The 19,590-nt window shown below is 45.8% G+C and overlaps 1 protein-coding gene across 1 annotated transcript; it reads left to right on the plus strand.

Moving 5' to 3' along the window:
• Positions 1-19,004: 19,004 nt before the first annotated feature.
• Positions 19,005-19,590, plus strand: LOC311604133 (fatty acid-binding protein 5-like; the record flags this gene model as incomplete). Its single annotated transcript, XM_084793652.1, is given in 3 exon segments — positions 19,005-19,226; positions 19,230-19,255; positions 19,257-19,590. Coding segments are annotated over 3 exon segments (582 nt in total).

Below are 19,590 nucleotides of genomic sequence, written 5' to 3' on the forward strand. Positions count from 1 at the left end.
GTTTCCAACTACTGGCTCTAAATTCATGTACCTGAAGTTCAAACTCAGCCTAATACCTCCATCTAAAAGACATCGGCCATGGCACCTACTCTCTCTAAGCCTATATGATAGCTTCATACGTGTGTGTGTGTGTGTGTGTGTGTGTGTGTGTGTGTGTGTGTGTGTACTTATTGGGGGGTGAGAGACAGTTCAGCCATCAAAAGCACTTATTTCTTTTTTCTTATTTCTCCTGGTTCTGTCCCCAGCCCCCATATAAGGACTCACAACAATCTGTAGTTTCAGTTCTAGGGGACATGATGCCTCCTTCCGACCTCTGCAGGTACCACGCATACATGTAGTGCATATACACCCATGCAGGCAAAACACTCATACACATAACATGAAAGAAATACATCTATAAAATGTAGCTGTTGTAGGTTTGCTGGGACATTTCAACAAGATAACCCACTAGAGTATCTGGTGTACTGCCTCAGACCCAATCAATGCTTTTTATATTTTTATAATTAAAATATTACTATCAAAAGGAAAGAGAATATTATCCAAGGTCACTTGGAGCGCTAGTAACTCAGAAAGACTTACAATCTGGACTCCAGATTTCCTATCCTGGCTCATCCTCTTTGCCGCAGAGGCTGCGACAGAAACATTGCATCAGGAGCCAGAAGATAATAAAGCTAATTGGGCCATTAGGACCAGTCACTTCCCTCTACATTGAGCCTTGGGGGGATGTTATGGGTGATCAATATAATAAATAACATTGCCTAGGCTGAGGCAGCTCTCAAGGGAGCATCTTGGAAACCAAGAGGAAAAGAAGATCAAGATCCTAACAAGGGATTTGGATGAAAAGCGCGTGACCTCAGAGTATGACTGAGTTTCTCTCTCACCTGCCCTGTGTCATTCTATGCCAGATACAGGCACATGGCAGTGCCAAAGACGGGGTTCAGAAAATCCTGTGCTTCAGGTGCTCCAGCGAGAGACAGGCAACCTAGGTGCATTGAGTTCTGAAGCTCAGAGCTGTTCAAGATGCTGCTCACAGCCCAAGCATAGTTCCACGGCCTAGGTGAACCCCATCCTTAAACAAAGGCTTCCTTCTGTCTAGGAAGGTGTGGTTAGGATGTAAAATGTACTCCCATTGGCTCATGTGTCTGAAGACTTCCCATCCTTAACGGGTTTTGGAAAGTGGTGGATGCACGAAGGGAGAGCCTTAGTGGAGAAAGTTGAGCCACTGTGGTAGGCTTTGACCTTTTACAGTTTGTCCTCACTCCCAGTCCTTTCTCTTCTTCCCGACTGCGGACAGGAGACCAGATGCCGCACACATCTACCATCATGCCTTCCTCACCACAGAGGACAGTACAGTGTCTTATACTATAGGTGAAACTAAGCTTTTTGCTCCTCAGGTTCTTCTCGGGGACTTTGCGAGGACAACAACAAGAAAAATAACTAAACAACAGGACCTTGAATGCCTGAAAGATCCTCCCCCAATGGAGCCCAGGCACATCTTCAGTGACACCCCTTATCCCCCAGGCCACGCCTGCACTCCCCACTGCACTAACTCTGATCTCAGAGATCATAATGCCTCTTAGAACCAATTTGGAGTTGAGATGAAGATCCTCGAATCCCCCCAACAAAACAACAATCTGGCCAGAGGCCCAGAAAGGCAGAAGTTCCTACCATTTCCTTGTAAACGTTATTTTGAGTCATGGCCATGTGAGTATAACAGAAGATTCTGCAAAGCCGCATCTTCCCAGATGACCCTAGAGGGTGTAAGTTCAAGTAGTAAGGGAAGTAAAATGGTTAAACTAGAACACCTTAAGTGTGCCATGCTGTCTAAGACACCCATGGTGTATATGTTTGCCAAAGGAAGAATATCATTTAGGCTCATTCTCCCATCAATCAATGACTAGTGTGCAGGCATCCACCATATGAGCACAAAGCCTTCTAGTGTGGCATATTTGGCTAGCCCACCAGCTGACAGGGATGTCCGAAACCAAAGTGGACAGATCATAGCCAAATGCAAAGCTCCTCTGTAAGACAAAGGTTGAGGACATAGAGCCTTTCAGCAAGTACAGAAGCAGCAAGAGAACCACCTCCAGGTCAAAATGGCAAAATCTAGATCTGGCCAGATGAGAAACTGCTGGAGCACCTCAGACAGGTGGGCTTTTATTTTTATTATTTTTATTTTATGTGTATGTCTGCCTTTGTGCATACATGTGCACCATGAGCATGCCTAATGTCTGTAGAGATCAGACAAGGGCACTGAGTCCCCTCGGATTAGAGTCACGGATGGCCGTGAGCTGTCATATGAACGCTGGGAACCAACCAACCCTCAGACTTCTGCCAAGAGCAGCAAACGCTCTTAACTGTTGAGCCGTCTCTGTGGCCCCTGAAGTGGGGAATTTGAACTAGATCAGAGGTTGACATCTTAGGAAATCAGCAACAAGCCCAGGGCATTGTAGAAGAAACTGTGCCATCCTGGCTGACTGTCCCCGGACATCATCATCCTGTGCGCCATTCTGGCTTACTGCTACGTAGCCACCGCTGGTTCTTTCTCATCACAGCTTTCTCCACAAGTCTTATGGGCACCTTCATGGAAAATGCTTCTTCTCCCACTCACCAATGACAAGCCTGCAGTTGGCATAACTACTGACGCCACTGCAGGACTAGGTCTCAGCCTGGGAAAAGGCAGAAAAGTAGCCTGCTTGAAAGAGGCACTTGATCACGGAGGCTTTCTGCCTGAGAGCGCTTCATTAGCCACTCAGTGAGAGTGGTACACCGTGACAAAGTATCGACGCCACCGGAGAGAAATCCCACCCACATCTTACCTGGGGCCTTCTGACTCTCTAGAGCAGTGGTTCTCAACCTTCCTAGTGCTGTGACACTTTAATGCAGTTCCTTGTGTTGGAATTACTGTCCCCCCACCCCAAACTATACAGTTATTTTTCATTGCTACTTCACAGCTGTAATTTTATTACTGTTATGAATCATAATGTAAATATCTGTGTTTTCAGAGGTCTTAGGTGACCCCTGTGAAAAGGTCACTTGACACCCCCCCCAACAGGGTCGTGACCCACACGTTGAGAGCTACTGCTCTATCTAGAGTGTCTTAGGAACCACAAACAATAGTGTGCCCTCCCCAATTAACACCTGATGGAGCAAATTAAGCCACAGTTCCCAAGGGCAAGCCAAAGAAGACCTTCAAGTACTGATTTAGCGTTCCCCACCCGTGAGCTTCATCCCTCTGAACACCTTCCTCAAAGAGCATCAGGCAGGAAAGCCTAGGGAGATCAAGTTCCTGGATGCGAGACTGGCTGTTGACTATGTCAATATGAGGCTTTGTCCATACTTCTACTCGTTGGCAGGGAGACCAGTCCAGGTACGTCCCTGGCCCTGGCCCCGTGCTTTACCCCCAGGACCTGTGGCATTGCCTATGCTCTGAGCTTACAGCTCTAAGCCTGACTGTCTGTGATCCTGCCCCTGACTTCCCAGGCCTGGAGCTTGTCTTTGCGTAACTGCTACCTGTTCCTAGAATTGTGAGTGTTTGGTTATACTGGTGCTTCACCCCCATTTTAACTGTCTTGGTGACTGTTTCCTGTCGTTGTGATGACACCTGTCCACAGAGGTGGCTGCCAGAATATTTAACAGCTGATCAGCAATGGCCAATCAGAACAGAGTCCCATGGTGAACACCTGGAGCAGCTACCTCAGGCCACTTCTGATGGTTCATGCAGCCTGTTAACCAGTCTCTCAGCTGTGTCACACAATCGCATACATGCTTGATTTTTCCCCCACTATTGCCTTCACCCCTGTTCTGTCAAACCCCCCTCCCTGTTTCTTAACACTATCTTGAGTGTACTCCATTGCTTTCTGCTCATTCTCTGTTACAGGTCATCTGGTCCACCCCACAAGTCCTCATCTGATTATAAGCAACAATAGATAAGCTGCTGTCCCCTGAAAAGAGAAAGCACAGCCTTTCACTCTTCCTGCAATATCTCCTAGAAGGGAAATTAGGGAGCGGGGTGTGGCATGTACCCCGTCAGGGAACTATCGCCCATGTCAGTGGGACTGTCCCACTGGTTTTGTCCATCTGCAGACAATTCCATTGGTTGTAGTTGTGACAAGAGTCATCACAGTCCCATAATTGCTAAGTCCTTTTGGCCCTATTGGCAATCACCTTATCTTCCCCACCACTGAACTATAACACAAGTCATCTTGGCCTCCCCGTGGCCTTGAATCCCACCCACATACATATGGGAATGACAGAAGACCCTTCCTCGTCCCACCAGAAGATAATAGACCCCAAATTCGCATCCTCTTCCTCCAGCAACTCTCCACGTCCCTTCCTATCAGAACACAGATGGCCTGGACTGCCTACATGAATGCTATCATTCAACCCTGGAAAGTATTAAGGGCCATTACAAACATTAGTCAGAGGAGCCATACCCCTGCACAGATACTTAAAGAGATGCTTGACTGCTGAAAAATACAAGAAACCAGGCAAGAGTGCTGTTGAGCCAACATGGAGTAGTGGTGTGTTGGTTTGAATAAGAATGGCCCCGATCGGTCATATATTTGAATGTCTGGTCCCCAGTTAGTTAAACTGGGAAGGATTAGAAGGTGTGTTATTGGAGGTAGGCTTTAAGGTTTCAAAAGTCCACATAGTTCCTCTCCTTCCCCCTCCCTTCTCTTCTCTTCTCTTCTCTTCTCTTCTCTTTCTCTCTCTCTCTCTCTCTCTCTCTCTCTCTCTCTCTCTCTCTCTCTCTCTCTCCTCTCTCTCTCTCTCTCTCTCTCTCTCTCTCTCTGCCTTGTGCTTGTGTCACCAATAGATCTAAGCTCTCACCTGCCCAGCACCATGCATGCTTGCCTGCTGCCATGCTACCTGCCATGATGGCCATTGATCCCCAAATAAATGTGCTCTTTTATCAGTTGCCTCAGCCTTAATGTTTGCCACAACAATAGAAAAGCAACTAAGACATGTAGCAATGACGCCTACAAAAAAAATTAGAACCAAGATCACAATCTAGAGCCATACCCAGTACTATGGACTTGTTTTTCTACTGTTTTGTTTTGAGTTGGTTGGTTGGTTGTCTGTTTTGTTTTGTTCATTTGTTTTGTTTTGTTTCGTTTCATTTTGTTTTTTCGTTTTTCTACTCTTAGGGCCAATCTCATTCCCACCCAGGGTAACTTACAGGCATCTCATCTATAATATCTTCTCTTCTTCTCACTTTTTTCATAAAACAGTTTATATTTTTCCATTGTGTGTGTGTGTGTGTGTGTGCGCGCATATGTGTGTTTTGCATGCCCGCATACATGCACATGTGAATGTCTAAAGTTGGTGTCAGGAACTGTTCTCAATTGATCTTTTACTTTATTCAGTGAGGCAATTTCTCTCAGTAAAACCCAGGGATGGTGGATACAGTTAGTCTTGCTATCAGCGTTGATCTGCAGGTCCTGTCACTGCCTTCTGGGGCTGACAGGTGACCACACCCACCTATACTTCCATAGGCTTCTGTGGCTCCAAATTCTGACCCTCACAAGTAATGACTAAGCTGATGCCTCGTGCAGCAAAGTTGGGGCTTAATAATGATGCTCCTTTTTATTTAATCACTTTACAGCCTGATCCCAGCCCCTACCTCCTCTCTTCCCAGTCCCATCCTCAAACCCCCTCCTCCCATTCCCTGCCTCTCCTTCTTCTCAGAATAGGGGAGGTCCCCAAGTGGTACCAACCCACCCTGGAAACTCAAGTTGTAGCAGAACTAAGTGCCTGCCCTCCCACTGACGCCAGACCATGCAGCTCAGCTATGGGAAAGGGATACAGAGGCAGACAACAGAGTCAGAGACAGCCCCTACACCCACTGTAAAGGGACCCACATTTTGACCAAGCTGCACATCTGCCACATACGTGTAGGGGGTCTAGACCCAGACCATGAATGCTCCTTGGTTGGTGGTTCAGTCTCTATGTGTCCCCACGGGCTCAGGTTAGTTTACTCTGTAGGTCTTGTTGTGGTGTCCTTGACCTCTCCAGCTCCCTCTGTCCTTCCTCCCACTCTTGCACAAGACACTCTGAATCAGCCTATTGTTTGTCTGTGAGTCTCTGCATCTGTTCCCATCAGCTGCTAGATGAAGCCTCTCAGAGGACGGTTATGTTAGGCTCTTGTCTGCAAGCATAGCTGAGTATCATTAATAGTGACAGGGGTTGGCTCTCTCTGATTGGATGGATCTCAAGTTGGATCCGTCATTGGTTTGCCATTCCCTCAATCTCTGCTCCATCTTTATCCCTACATTTCTTGTAGGCAAGACAAATTTTGAGTTGAAGATTTTCTGGATGGGTTAGCGTTCCCCTCCCTCCCCTGGAATTCCCACATGGCTACAGGAGTTGGCAAGTTCAGGATCCTTAACCTGCTGCTAGGAGTCTCAGCTAGCATGGACTCTTGGGAGCCTCCCCTGTCACAGAGATGACCCCCACCAATTTCTGTTTTCTCTCCTGGTCCTCTCACCTCTCTTCTCACACCAGATATCCATCCCCTTACCCCCCTCACCCTCTCTCAATCCAGTTCCCTCCCTCTCTCTACTTCAGATGTCTATTTCATTTTCTCTTCTGAGTGAGATTCAAGCATCTTCCCTTGAGCCCTCCTTGGCTTCTTTGGTCCTGTGGATTGTAGCATGGTTATCCTGTACTTTATGGCTAATATCCACTTATAGGTGAGTACATACCATAAGTGTCTTTCTGAGTCTGGGTTACCTGACTCAGGATGATCTTTCCTAGTTCCATCCATTTGCCTGCAAATTACATGATGTCTTTATTTTTAACAGCTAAGTAGTATTTCATTGTGTAAATGTACCACATATTCTTTATCAATTCTTTGGTTGAGAGATGTTTCCAGTTTCTGGCTATTATGAATAAAGATGCTATGAACATAGTTGAGCAATTGTCTTCGTGGTATGGTGTAACATCTTTTGGGTATATGCCCAGGAGTGGTATAGGGGGGTCTTGAGGTAGATCTATTTCCAATTTTCTGAGAAAGCTTCATATTGATTTCCACAGTGGTTGTCCAAGTTTGCACTCCACACAGAATGGAGGAGTGTTTCTCTTGCTCCACATCCTCACTAGCATGTGCCATCCCTTGAGTTTTTTATCTTAGCCATTCTGACAAGTGTTAGATAGAATCTCAGAGTCATTTTGATTTGCATTTCCCTTATGACTAAGGATGCTGAACATTTCTTTAAGTGCATCTTAGTCATTAGAGATTCCTCTGTTGAGAATTCTCTACAAGGCTCTGTACCCCATTTTAATTGGGTTATTTGATTTGTTTGGTGTTTAATTTCCTGGGTTCTTTATATATTTTGGATATTAACCCTCTATTGGGTGTAAGGTTGATGAAGATCTTTTCCCATTCTGTAGGCTGCTATGTTGTTCTATTGACAGTATGCTTTGCATTGCAGAAGCTTTTTCAGTTTCATGAAGTCCCGTTTATTAATTGTTACTCTTAGAGGCTGAGCTGTTGGAGTTCTGTTCAGAAAGTTGTCTCTTGTATCAATGAATTCAAGGCTATTCCCCTACTTTCTCTTCTATTAGATTTAGTGTATCTAGTTTCTCCTTTTTCTTTTCTTTTCTTTTGTTTTTGTTTTTGTTTTGTTTTGTTTTGTTTTTTGGAGACAGGCTTTCTTTGTGTAACAGAGCTCTGGCTGTCCTGGAACTCTCTTTGTAGACCAGGCTAGACTTGAACTCACAGAGATCATCCTGCCTCTGCCTCCTAAGGGCTGAGATTAAAGGTGTGTGTCACCACACCCAACTAGTGTATCCAGTTTTATGTTGAGGTCTTTGAAGAAAGTAATGCTAAGAGGAAAGTTCATAAACCTAAGTGTGTTCATAAAGAAACTGGAGAGATCTCATACTAGTAATTTAAAAGCACACCTGAAAGCTCTAGAACAAATACACCCAGGAGGAGTGGATGGCAGGAGATAATCAAACCCAGGGCTGAATTCAATAAATTAGAAACAAAGAGAACAATACAAAGAATCAACAAAACCAAGGGGTGGCTCTTAGAGAAAATCAACAAGATAGATAATCCCCTAGCCAAACTCACCAAAAGGCAGAGAGACAGTACACAAATTAACAAAATCAGAAATGAAAGGAGGACATAACATCAGACACTGAGGACATCCAAAGAATCATTAGGTCTTACTTCAAAGCCTGTACTGCACAAAATTGGAAAATCCAAATGAAATGGATGGTTTTCTTGATGATGATACTCTAATACAGACTCAAGCATGAAGAAAAAAAAAAAAAACGAAGTGCCCAGGAAGATAAGACACATCTCTGAGAGTATAGATATGGGCGTCTCTAAGGGAAATCCACAGAAAATAAGACATACCAAACTGTATAAGCACAGACCCAAGGTAGAGTCGCCCCTTCACATTTCTTAAACCCTATCTGCCAATGATGAATTCGGGAACAGATGCTTGCAACTCCCGTACTCAACCCGGCTGCCCCCTCTCTGAAACTCTTTAAAAAAAAAAAAAAACACCTAAAAGATGCCCTCGTTGTGCTTCCCAGTCTAAAAGTAATGCCTGTTCTGTATGATTTTTGTACTGTGCATATATACACATACAGGGGGACACATGCCTCCTGGATGACCCTGCTGTAAGTTCCAGGCAGACTGGAGACCTTGAATCCAGGCATAGAGCCATCCCGTCGATGTTTGCTAATATGCAGGCTGCAGGCTGACTTTCCTAGTAGTCCTGACCTTTTCGGGGCTCTTTGCAGGAATGGCTTATGTGGACCCAGCAAGGGATAGTGATAAACTTAGTCACACAGCCGTGCCTGGCCTCCGGGACAGGGTGAAGGCAATCCTCCAACCACCAGCAAAGGGGGCAATCTCCTCATTCCCCACCACCTTCACTCTAACTGCATGAACCCTAAGGGAAGATGCAGCAAAATCCGCTCCATGAGTAGATTTTCTGTCCCTCTCACTGCTCTGCATTTTTTTTTTGACTTAAGAAAAAGGTAATATGGCCTTTCCTTTCCTTTAGTTTACAAAGATTTTATTCCTAAATGAATTATGAATAATTAAAACTCTACTCCATTTGTTCTATATTGTTGTTAATTGAAAAAATTAAAGATGCATGTGCTGTAACCTCCAAGGTTGCCCCGGGAGAAGCCAGAGGATTGCTGGGAGGGCAGGGAGGGGGTGGGGGGTGGGCGGTGTTGGGAGAAGGCAGGAACATGCCCTGATATCTCCCAGGCCCGCTGCCAGCACTACCTTTACCAGGGTCCCCGCTGACTGCTGGGATCACTCCCCTCTCCTGTCCTCACCACTTCCCATCAAGCGCACTGAGAATATAATGTCATTTCTTTCCTTAATGCACATTTCTCTTGCGCCTGTGTAAAAGCCACAAGGTGAAAGGAGTATATTCATCATATGAGAAATGGAGAGAGCTGCCCTCGTTTCTCTCCGGTGGCCTCTCAGGGAAACCCGAGGCCCCAGATGCCAAAGTGACCTGCTGGGTGTGAGATGGGATCAAGTCTGAAGTGTGAAGGCCAGACTGTTGCACTGTCTGGTCCCTGCTGCCCTCAAAAGTCGGCTATAAGCCTAGAGCTGCATAGAGCAAGGACAACGTATTATCCGTCCGATGCGAACTCTGCGTAGGAACACACTCAGTAGGGTGTACCTCCATCCTTGAGATCCTCCTCTTCACTCTGGGGTTCCCTCCGCTGTTTTCAGGTTGGGTTCATGTAAGCTGCCCCGCTATCTTGCTTAGCATGCAATTGTTGCCTGAGTGATCTGTACCCCTATATCCCGTTAGGCCAGATAAACTAACAGTGTAACAATCAACCCAGAATCCTAGTGGCCCGGCGCTATAAACATTCCTCAATTACCTCCAATGCAACAGTCCACTGCTCTCTGGGTGGCTTTCAAATAGCAACCCAGATGTCCAAGGCCTTCCCTTCTTGCAGCGTCTTTACTCCCTGCTGGCTCCTGGGAGCATTTTCTATCCAACTGGTGAATTGAAACATTAACAAAGGACGCCCAGCCATGCTCTGCCAGCCCTTCTACACTCTCCTCTGCCTAGGGGAGGGGCCGATGGTGGCTCACATGACGCTCCTAGATCCCAAGCCTACTGCTCTTGCCTGTTCAGCACTGATGATGCCGCATCTCGTAGGAGTGCTGAACCATGATCTCATAGATTTTCTTCTCGGAGTTTCCCTAGCATGCTACGCCTTAACACGCTCCCCATGGTATGAGATGAGCTACTGCCACTGATAGGAGCCCTACCACTGAGGAGAGACCTCGCTGCTGCGGCGGCTCAGGGTGACCCTTCGGCAGAGACTCTGTCATCTTGGCAGGCGTCCTTCACTTCACGGATAGATGAAAAGGCCCTCCCCTAACTATCCTGTTACCAAGCTTACTTGTCACGACAAGCGTGAACAGCCCCTTTCCCAGGCAAGTGTACAACACGTGGAACCAGAAAACATGATTACTTCTCCAGGACAATTGCCCAATGGGAGTTTTGTTTCCCTTTGCACTTTTGGCAGTCCTGTGAGGCAGGGACTTGGAATTCACATCCGGGAGCCCAGGGAGAGCCACATTCTAATTAGTTGCTTTTCTGCTTGGTTGGTGAGCAGTGCTTGCTCAAGGTTGTGCCTTGCTGTGAGTCCCGCTTTATGCATTTCACTCCTCTACCTTTAATGTTCCCGTGATCCAATTTCCTTTGAAATAAATAAATAAATAAACAAACAAATAAATAAATAAATAAAATTAAACGTTTCAGCCGAATACAAACCCACTCGCTGCAAGAAGCCTGGATGGCACGCTAAACTACGAAAGATTCGTTTTCTTCGTTAAAGCAGCCAGCCCTTAATCTCCACATTTTTTTTGCCTCCCCCTAGTCTGGCCTGCTCATATGAAAATAAAATCCCAGCGTCCTCTGGGAGAGCTCAGTCTCAGAGACTCAGACACTCTCGAGCCTCACAGCCAGCCCAGGGCGTAGCAGTAAACAAGCAGAAGGATGGGAATGAAGGTTCTGGAAGCTTGTCCCTGGAGTTTGTTTTGCTGTACATACGTCTCTGCAGCAGGAGGTCCCACAGGATGCATTGGCACTACATAGAGGACATGCGCCCTGGGCGCACTGCACCTGCATGGCCCTGTGATGCCGCTGTGAGCACTGCCTCACGACCACCCCACCTCCAGCATTTCCTCAAAGCAGCTTCTAGGACATTCTTTACAGGTTTCAGGGGGGCTGTGGCTGCACCCCAAAGGCTTGTCCTTGCCTCCGACACTAGTGGTACTGTCACCTGCTGCCAGCCTGACGGGTGGATGGATACAGAGCTGCCTTGGACAGGATGCTTTTCAGGAGAGCTCAGAAGCGCCTCCAGCCTCCTTCAGGGAACTGAGTGTTTGGGTGAGCAGAAAAGGTTTGGATAATAATTAGCACTGTCCTGCTCAGCGCAAACCCACCAGGCTTGGCTAAGCATGGCTGGATCTGAACTTTTTGCAAGGCTGCCTTAATTAGACTTATTGACTTGCATCAACCAGCCACCTGTTGGTGAGCATGTATGCTGGGCCTTACCCTATCCTAAGATAGGGGTAAGATCAAGATGGAGCTTCCGTCCTTCCAAGAGCTCAGATTAGCCCAGTGGGCCAGGCATATGACCAAAGGACAAGGTGAAACAGGAGCAGTTTAAAGCCAAATGAGAAGCTTAAAAGAAGGCAGGAAAAAAGTTATAGCAATAGCTATCCCCAAATGCACTCCCACTCTGAGTCTCTCAACGACCTTTCATCTTCACGAACACCTTCTAACCTCGGGAGTGTCATTAAGCCTGCTTCATGGCGAACCCTGGGTCTAGAGCTGTTATGTAATTTTACTGAGATCACACAGCTAATAAGTGAGAAATTGGGCATTTCAGCTCCACTCAGTGGGTTCCAAGGCCCACACACCTAATCACCACACAGCTCACAGGCCACCAACCAGGGGACTAGTTTCAGGAGTAGCTTCAGCAGACAATGGCTCCTTTAAAAACCTTTGGTAGGTGTGTGTGTGTGTGTGTGTGTGTGTGTGTGTGTGTGTGTGTGTCCATGCGTGCATGCATGCATGCGTGTGTGTGTGTGTCCGTGCATGTGTGCATGCGTGTGTGTGTGTGTGTGTGTGTGTCCGTGCATGCGTGCATGCGTGTGTGTGTGTGTGTGTGTGTGTCCGTGCATGCGTGCATGCGTGTGTGTGTGTGTGTGTGTGTGTGTGTGTGTGTGTGTAAAAGTGTATCAGGAGCATATTGGGTTCCCCCGGAACTGAACTTAGAGGTAGTTGTGAACCAGGTCACACAGATACTATAAAAAGAACTCAAGTCCTCTCCAAGAGCAGTACACACTCTTAACCACTGGGCCACCTCTCCAGCCCTAAGGACCCATTTTTTTTTTAATGTATTTTTACATTTATTTATTAAGTATGTTTGTGTGCGTGAACACCATGGCACTCACTTGGAGGTCATAGGGCAAATTAAAGGAGCTGTTTCTCTTCTTCCACTAAGAGGAATATGGGAACTGAACCCAGGTCACTGAGCATAGGAGTGAGTTCCTTTACCCATGGAGCTGTCTGACCTGCCCAATGACAGTTCTTTTTAATTTATTTTTAAATTTTGTTGTTTAAGTTAGCATATAAATGGTCATGGGTTTATTGTCACATTTTCATACATATGTCATTTACTTTGCTCTTATTGCCCCTCCTGCAGCCCTCTCTCTCCCTCCCCCCCCTTCTGTGGTCCCTTGCCCAGCCCCAATTGTTCCTCTTCTGTCTTTATGCCGTTTATGTTCCATTGTTCTCTCTCTTTCTTTCTTCTTCTCTTTAGCTCTCTTCCCCCTCTTGCACAGTCCCCCTTTTACTTTCATGTCTAACATATGTATAACATATACAGACAAAGATTAAATAGTACATAAATATACATATATTTTTTAAGTCTAGATTCCATATATGGAAGAAAACTGTTTGTTTTGTCTCCTGAGTCTGGTTTACTTCACTTAACATGATCGCCTCTAGCTCTATTTTTCTATAAATGTCATTTGTTGTTCTTTATAGACAGATAAAACTACACTGTGTATATCTACCATACTTTTAACCCATTCTAAACCAATTCTTTATCCCAGGTGTTGTGAGTAGAAGAGTAATAAGCAAGGATGTGCCAGTATCCCTGTGGGTGCTGACTTACCATCCTTCGGGTGTATACCCATCAGTGGCACTTCTATTTTTCTCTTCTTCTTCTTCTTCTTCTTCTTCTTCTTCTTTTCTTCTTCTTCTTCTTCTTCTTCTTCTTCTTCTTCTTCTTCTTCTTCTTCTTCTTCTTCTTCTTCACCCCCATACTTATTTCTACAGGATACACTAGCTTACACTACTTAGCCAGCAGTATGCAAAAGTTTCTTTTTCTCTGCATCTTTACCAGCATTTCTTGTCATTTGTTTTCTTAATTATAACGATTTTGACCAGGGTTTTCATTTCCCTACTGGAGAAGGATGGTGGGCATTGTTTTTCAAGTATTCTTTGGTCCTTTTCATTTCTTCCTTTGGATACTATGTATACAGTTCATTGGCCCATTTGTCAATTGGATACAGATATAACAAAAAAGAAAACTATACGCCCAATTCCCTGAGGAAAATAGGTGCAAAAATGCTCAATGAAATTCTTGAAAGTCAAACTCAACAACATCAGGATGTCATTGCTAAGGCCCAGATTTCCCAATGATGGAATAGGCTATGTGTAAAATAAATAAGGAGCTCAGAGTCTGCAAAGTCCTCTTGCAAGTGGAGAAGAATCCAGTCTAAATGGAGACCGGACAAACTCATTCAGATGAACGATGTGACATTGTTAACGACATAGGATGTGACAGGCCCAAAAGAAGGAAAAGCAAGCTGCTTGGCAAAGATGCAGAATAGGACTTATGGATGTATTTGTTTGGTAAAGCTGATTGGTGAACTTAGCCAAATTCCCCCCTCTCAATGGGCAGAATTTAGCAAGGTACTGGGGTTAGGGAAACTTAGAACAAATAGGGAAGGTGAGGAGAAATGAGCGTTGTTGCATCCTTGAGAGAGCCACAGTACAAAGACAGAGAACTTAATCTCAGCATTCAAGGCTATCTGCTCACAGAAATAAGAGGTTGGGTCACCACAGGGTCAGAGTCAGAAACTGGTTAATAAGAGCCAGGCTCTTGGAAGCGCCACTGGCTTCAGTGTCCGTTCTACACAACCCTTCCCTCAGCCGTGTGGTTTGCAGGTACTGGAGTTAGAGGCATAGTGTCACATGTGGCCAGTTCCCTTTATGCAGTGGGACTGGCCTTACAACCCAGGAGACGGATGACCCAAGAGATGGCCCGCCACCCACGGCCTAGCAGAAGCCTGGAATGATGAATAGACAATCAGTCTCAGGGACCAGAATGCCCAGCACAGAGCATGGTGACATGGCTCCTGTCCCGGAACATCCATCTGGCCAGAGACAAGGAAATTGCATGCCTGAATCTGCTCTTTGCCATTTTCTAGAAAATGGCTTCACTGGTTCACTTAGAGAAAGAAGGAAAGTAAGGAATACCGGCCAATTCCGAGGGCTAATTGCCTTTGCTCTCAACGACTGCCCGTGCTTTTTCCGGCAAACATTCTCCCCTGTCACTATGCCGCCAGGCGCACTCTCTGTTTCCAATCAGCCCTGAAAATAGTCCTTGATAGAGATAATAGGAAGAACAAAGAGAAATTTGGAGGAGCAGAGAGAGGCGAGCAAAGCCATGCCTAACTGGCGTACAGGGCTTGTTTTCATAAGAGCCCTCCAGGTAGGCCCTGTCTCGTCCCCAAGTGCAAGGTATTAAGTAAACCCTAAGGATCAGACCTGGACTGAGACCAAGGGTACCTTGCTCGTTCTTTTTCTTTTTCTTTTTCTTTTTCTTTTTTAGGTCAGAGGTTCTTTTGAGAATCTAGAAAGGCCATAGACCCTTTCTCATTCATCAAGACAAAAATGCATACACACATATGTTCAGCATATATATTCAGAGCTCATGGGCTCCCCTGGAAGCCATGATATACACAATCTTTTTAAAAGTCTCTGCCCTTTCCCCTTGTGTCTGGAAGGGCATGGAGTATGTCTGTGTGTCTCTGTGTCTCTGTGTATATGTATGAATATGTCTCTGACTATAGGTATATATGTGCATTTGTATCTGTGTATACATATGTATATGAATGTATCTGTGTATACATACATGTACATGTGCATTTATGTTTGTATGTCCGTACTGTGTCTGTATGTGCATATATCTGTGTAAGTATTAGAATATGTGTAATACGTGCTGTGAGTATATTTGTGTGTCTGTCTTTGTCTATGTATGTGTATGTGTTTATGTGTGTGTCTGTATGTGTGCAATTGTATCTGTCTGTATCTGTGCATTTATGTGTATGTATCTGTATATCTGTGTGTGTGTGTGTGTGTGTGTGTGTGTGTGCATTTATGTTTGTGCATATCTAGATGTATATAGTTGGGGCTGTCTATATCTGTGCATGTATGTATCTATGTGTATATATCTGTGTGTGTATATGTGTATATGTATTTTTATGTGTAGCTGTGTCTGTGTCCACATGTTATTAAGGAAAAGTCTGAGCTGCATTATTTCAAGCAATCTAATGGCCAGAGAAGCACTAAAGGTCTTCTTGCTAATCAATGAATGTGAAAGTCTAAAGAACAGGAAAGACATTTGTTCCATATGAGCCAAACTCAGAAAAGGCAGACACAGTCAACACTCAGTCCTGGTACCGTAACAGGAGCCTGCAGACATAACTGACTCACTCACAGGCCTAAGCAAGAACAGGGAGCAAGCAGCAACGGAACAAGTAGCAAGGACCATGGGCTGTGGAGGGGCTATAAGAGCCTCAGTCCTCAAGCCAGGTGACAGGCTGTGACAGGGCTTGGAAACTTCCAGCATGCAGGCACACATGTTAGTGTGCAGGTTCTGGTTCAGCCTGGGACTGAGCTGCTGTCCTGCCTTTCCAACCAGCTCCCGGATGAGGCTGGAGCTGCTTTGAACAACAGGAGCCTATGCAATTATCAGCTCCAGCCGGAAGCCCCAGCACAGACCGTGAACTTTTATCCTAGCAGACCTCTGTCAGGATGCTACAAGATAGAAATGTTTCTTCAATTAGGTGTAGTGCTGACAAAGCCCCTAAGACAAATGCGTCCCCATCCAGGGCCTGAGAATGGGACCTCTTCCTTAGTCAGGCAGGGGTGGGTATCTTAGCATTACTATCGCTGCAATGAAGCACCATGGCCAGAAACAATTTGGGAAGGAAAAGTATACTTAGCTTACACGTCCTGAGTCAGAGTTCATTGAGGGAAGCCAAGACAGGAATCCGAACAGTTCAGGAACCTAGAGGCAGGAGCTGATGCAGAAGTCATGGAAGAGTGCTGCTTACTGACTTGCTTGCTCCCCATGGCTTGCTAAATAGAACCCAGACCAGCCCAGGGGTCTCATTAACTCACAAAGAATGGGCTGGGCCCTGCTCCATCAATCACTAATGCCCTACAAGCTTGCCTACAGCCTGATTTTATGGAGGTATTTTCTCAACTGGGCTTCCCTTCACAAAACAAACCAGCACAGGTGGTATCGTGAGTTCTCAGGGTTCTCCCTACAGAGCTGGACTTCTGAAAGGAGGGCGGAGGGCCTCTAAGGGCCTGTTTGTTCTCAGAGGTCTGGCCTGAGGCAGAAAAAAAACCTATCCAGTTAGTCTCTTTTTATTAGATGCCATTTGTGCAACCACTTCTGTTCTAGGACATGGGAGCAGAGATGAGCAAAGAATAAGAAGGAAGCAGAGGTCAGAGAGAAGATCATTTGGACACTCTGTAGCCCCATCAAGTCATTTTACAGATGGGAGATACTAAAGCCCAGAAGGGCACTTATGACCTCATAGTTGGCTGACAGCTGAGCTAGGACCAAACACTGGTCCCCTGACCCCTTCTAATCTCTACTCTCTCCTGGGATCAGCTAAAGAGTACATAGTGGTTCTTAATGAAAGCAAAATGGTAGTTTAAATAAAATAATCCTGGGGTGCCTGGCACCGTAGGTCATGTGTCCATCATGACATCCTCCCAGGGTAGCCTGTGGTAGACAAGGCTTGAAGCTAGGATAGCTCAGATGACCCAGATATAGCTGGGGAGTGGGGCTTCTATTGACCAGAGGTCACCATCAACCTCTGTTGCCAAGCAGGTCTCCTCTCTAAAGCCTGAGGTCGTTGACGATGGCCCCTCTCTCAGTTTGGCTGCCAAGCAGCTCCTACTCAGTCTGGCACAGGTCCCAGAGTACTGTGGGTGTCAGAGAGCATCCTGGATGCAGCAGACGAGGGACAGAAGAGATGCTGACCCAAGAGCAGCGTTGACACAGGCCTCTCTAGACACATTACAGACTGTCAGCCTATTAGGCCAGGTGCCAACTGCCCGGGGGAAGATCAGTTCCAATCAGGCCACGATCTGTGGCATCAGACAAACCCAGAGTGAAGGCAGGAGATCTAGCTTTGCAATGAGAGTCGGCCTGGCCCTTGTACTCCCTCGAACAAAGCTCAGTTCCGGAAATGAGTATGAAAAATGAAAATTGGATTTTTCCCCACAACCAGTAAAAGAGCCTCTCTTCCACATTTTTTTTTTTGATCCAAAAACAGCATTAGGAAGATAACTAAAGGCTTGGCTCTCTCAAGACACTGAAATGGTCAAATATTAGTAAACCCCTAGCCAGGGCAGCCCAGGCTCAAATTCCTGACCTGTGTCCATGGGCCTCAGAACCACAATCACAACCACAATCCCTGCATGAGTAGGCACATTTCTTCCGAAAACAAACAGAAAACACTTGGCCAGCCCTGAGACCTCAGATCACAAACACCTAATTAAAAAAAAAAAAAGCATATGAAGAAGCCAGGCATGTTGGTGCATGCCTATAATCCCAGCGCTGGGGTGGATGAGGCAGGTGGATTGTGATTTCAAAGCCACCCTGAGCTACACAGTGACAGAATCTAAGTAAACAAACAATAAAAGAAGGAATCTTGAGGAATGTGAAGGAAGCCAGAGACAGACAAGACCCGCTGACTTCTTTGCAAACAGACTCAGAGGCAGGTGTACATCCCTAAGTAGTGGCTCCAATTAGTTTCACAAATGCCTAAGCACTCACTGTGGGCCGCTCTGTGTCTTCTGTTGTCCCAAGGCTGACCCAGCTTGCCTGAGCTCATCTTCCCTCACACAAATTGAAAGAATCCAACGCTACAGTGCCTTGCTTTCTACATCCAAAACACACCATGAGAGACTTGCCTGATGTGGCTACATTTCAAATGAACAGCTGCCATTAGCCTTTCAAAGGTGTGCATGCCTCCCTTCAGAAATCTTCAGCTAGCCACCCTGTACCAGCCTCTCCCCCTGGAAAGCATCCTTACCATCACTTCTTGCCTCCAACTTTTAGCATCCCACTCCCAGCTCACAGACTCAGACCTCAACATCCCCATCTCTTTTTGAATGCAAAAGTGATTAGTTGTACTCATAATCCTCCAAAAGTCCCAGCATCCTTGGGCATTATTATTATTATTATTATTTGCTACTAGGATTAAATTTATTTATAATTAAGCAACTCTAAGCAGATCAGGGGTAAGTTATTAATTAACAAATAGAAAGATAAATACTGGATAGGGCAAATTTGGGCATTATTGATACCCACACATTGGAGCTGGTGTGAAAGCCACTTTAGCATGCAAACAGTACCAAGAAAGCCCTCACTAGATGTCAGCTATATTGTCAAAAAGATGAGAGGCAACAAACACTGGTAAAGGTGTGGAGAAAAGGGAACTCCATACGCTGTGGAGAAAATATAAATGAAGGTGAAGTGACAGGTTAGGCTTACAGGACTGATTTGATCATTCCACAATGAATAACCTCACATTGTACTCCATAAATGTGAATAATTATTTTTTTCAATTACAAATAACTTAATAAGTAGTAGCTGTGGTTGTGGTCCTAATGGATGGGGCTGAATATGTATGGCAGCAGTGGATGCAGACCCTGGCCCCTGGTTTCCCTCTCTTTTTCCCCTGTTCTTTCCAGGAGCAAGAAGTGGAGGCAGATAGCCCCCCTGCCACGCATCTTCTTGCTGCTTTTGTGCTTGCCCGCCTGCCAGGCTGCCGGACCACCCACCTGCCCACCGTGGCCACCATTAAGGACCTCGAGCACAAGTGGCACCTGTAGGAAAGCCAAGGCTCTGAGGAACACATGAGAGATAGTAGTAGGACTGGCACTTAGGAAAGTGGGGGCCATGGCCAATCCAAACTGTATCATTTGTGACGGCAACAACAGCACCATCAAAATGGACAGCACTTTGAAGACGACACAGTTTTCTTGTGCCCTGGGAAAGAAGTTGGAGGAAACTACAGCTGACGGTAGACAAATTCAGATGGTCTGTACCTTCAGAGATGGTGCCCTGGCTCAGCACCAGCAGAGGGATGGCAAGGAAAGCAAGATAACAAGAAAACTAAAGGGTGGGAAGTTGGTGATGGATGGCGTCATGAACAATGCCACCTGTACTTGGGTCTATGAAAAAGTGGAATAA

This window comes from Acomys minous (assembly GCF_964271855.1).
Source record: "Acomys minous genome assembly, chromosome: 8".
NCBI classification, from domain to species: Eukaryota; Metazoa; Chordata; class Mammalia; order Rodentia; family Muridae; genus Acomys; species Acomys minous.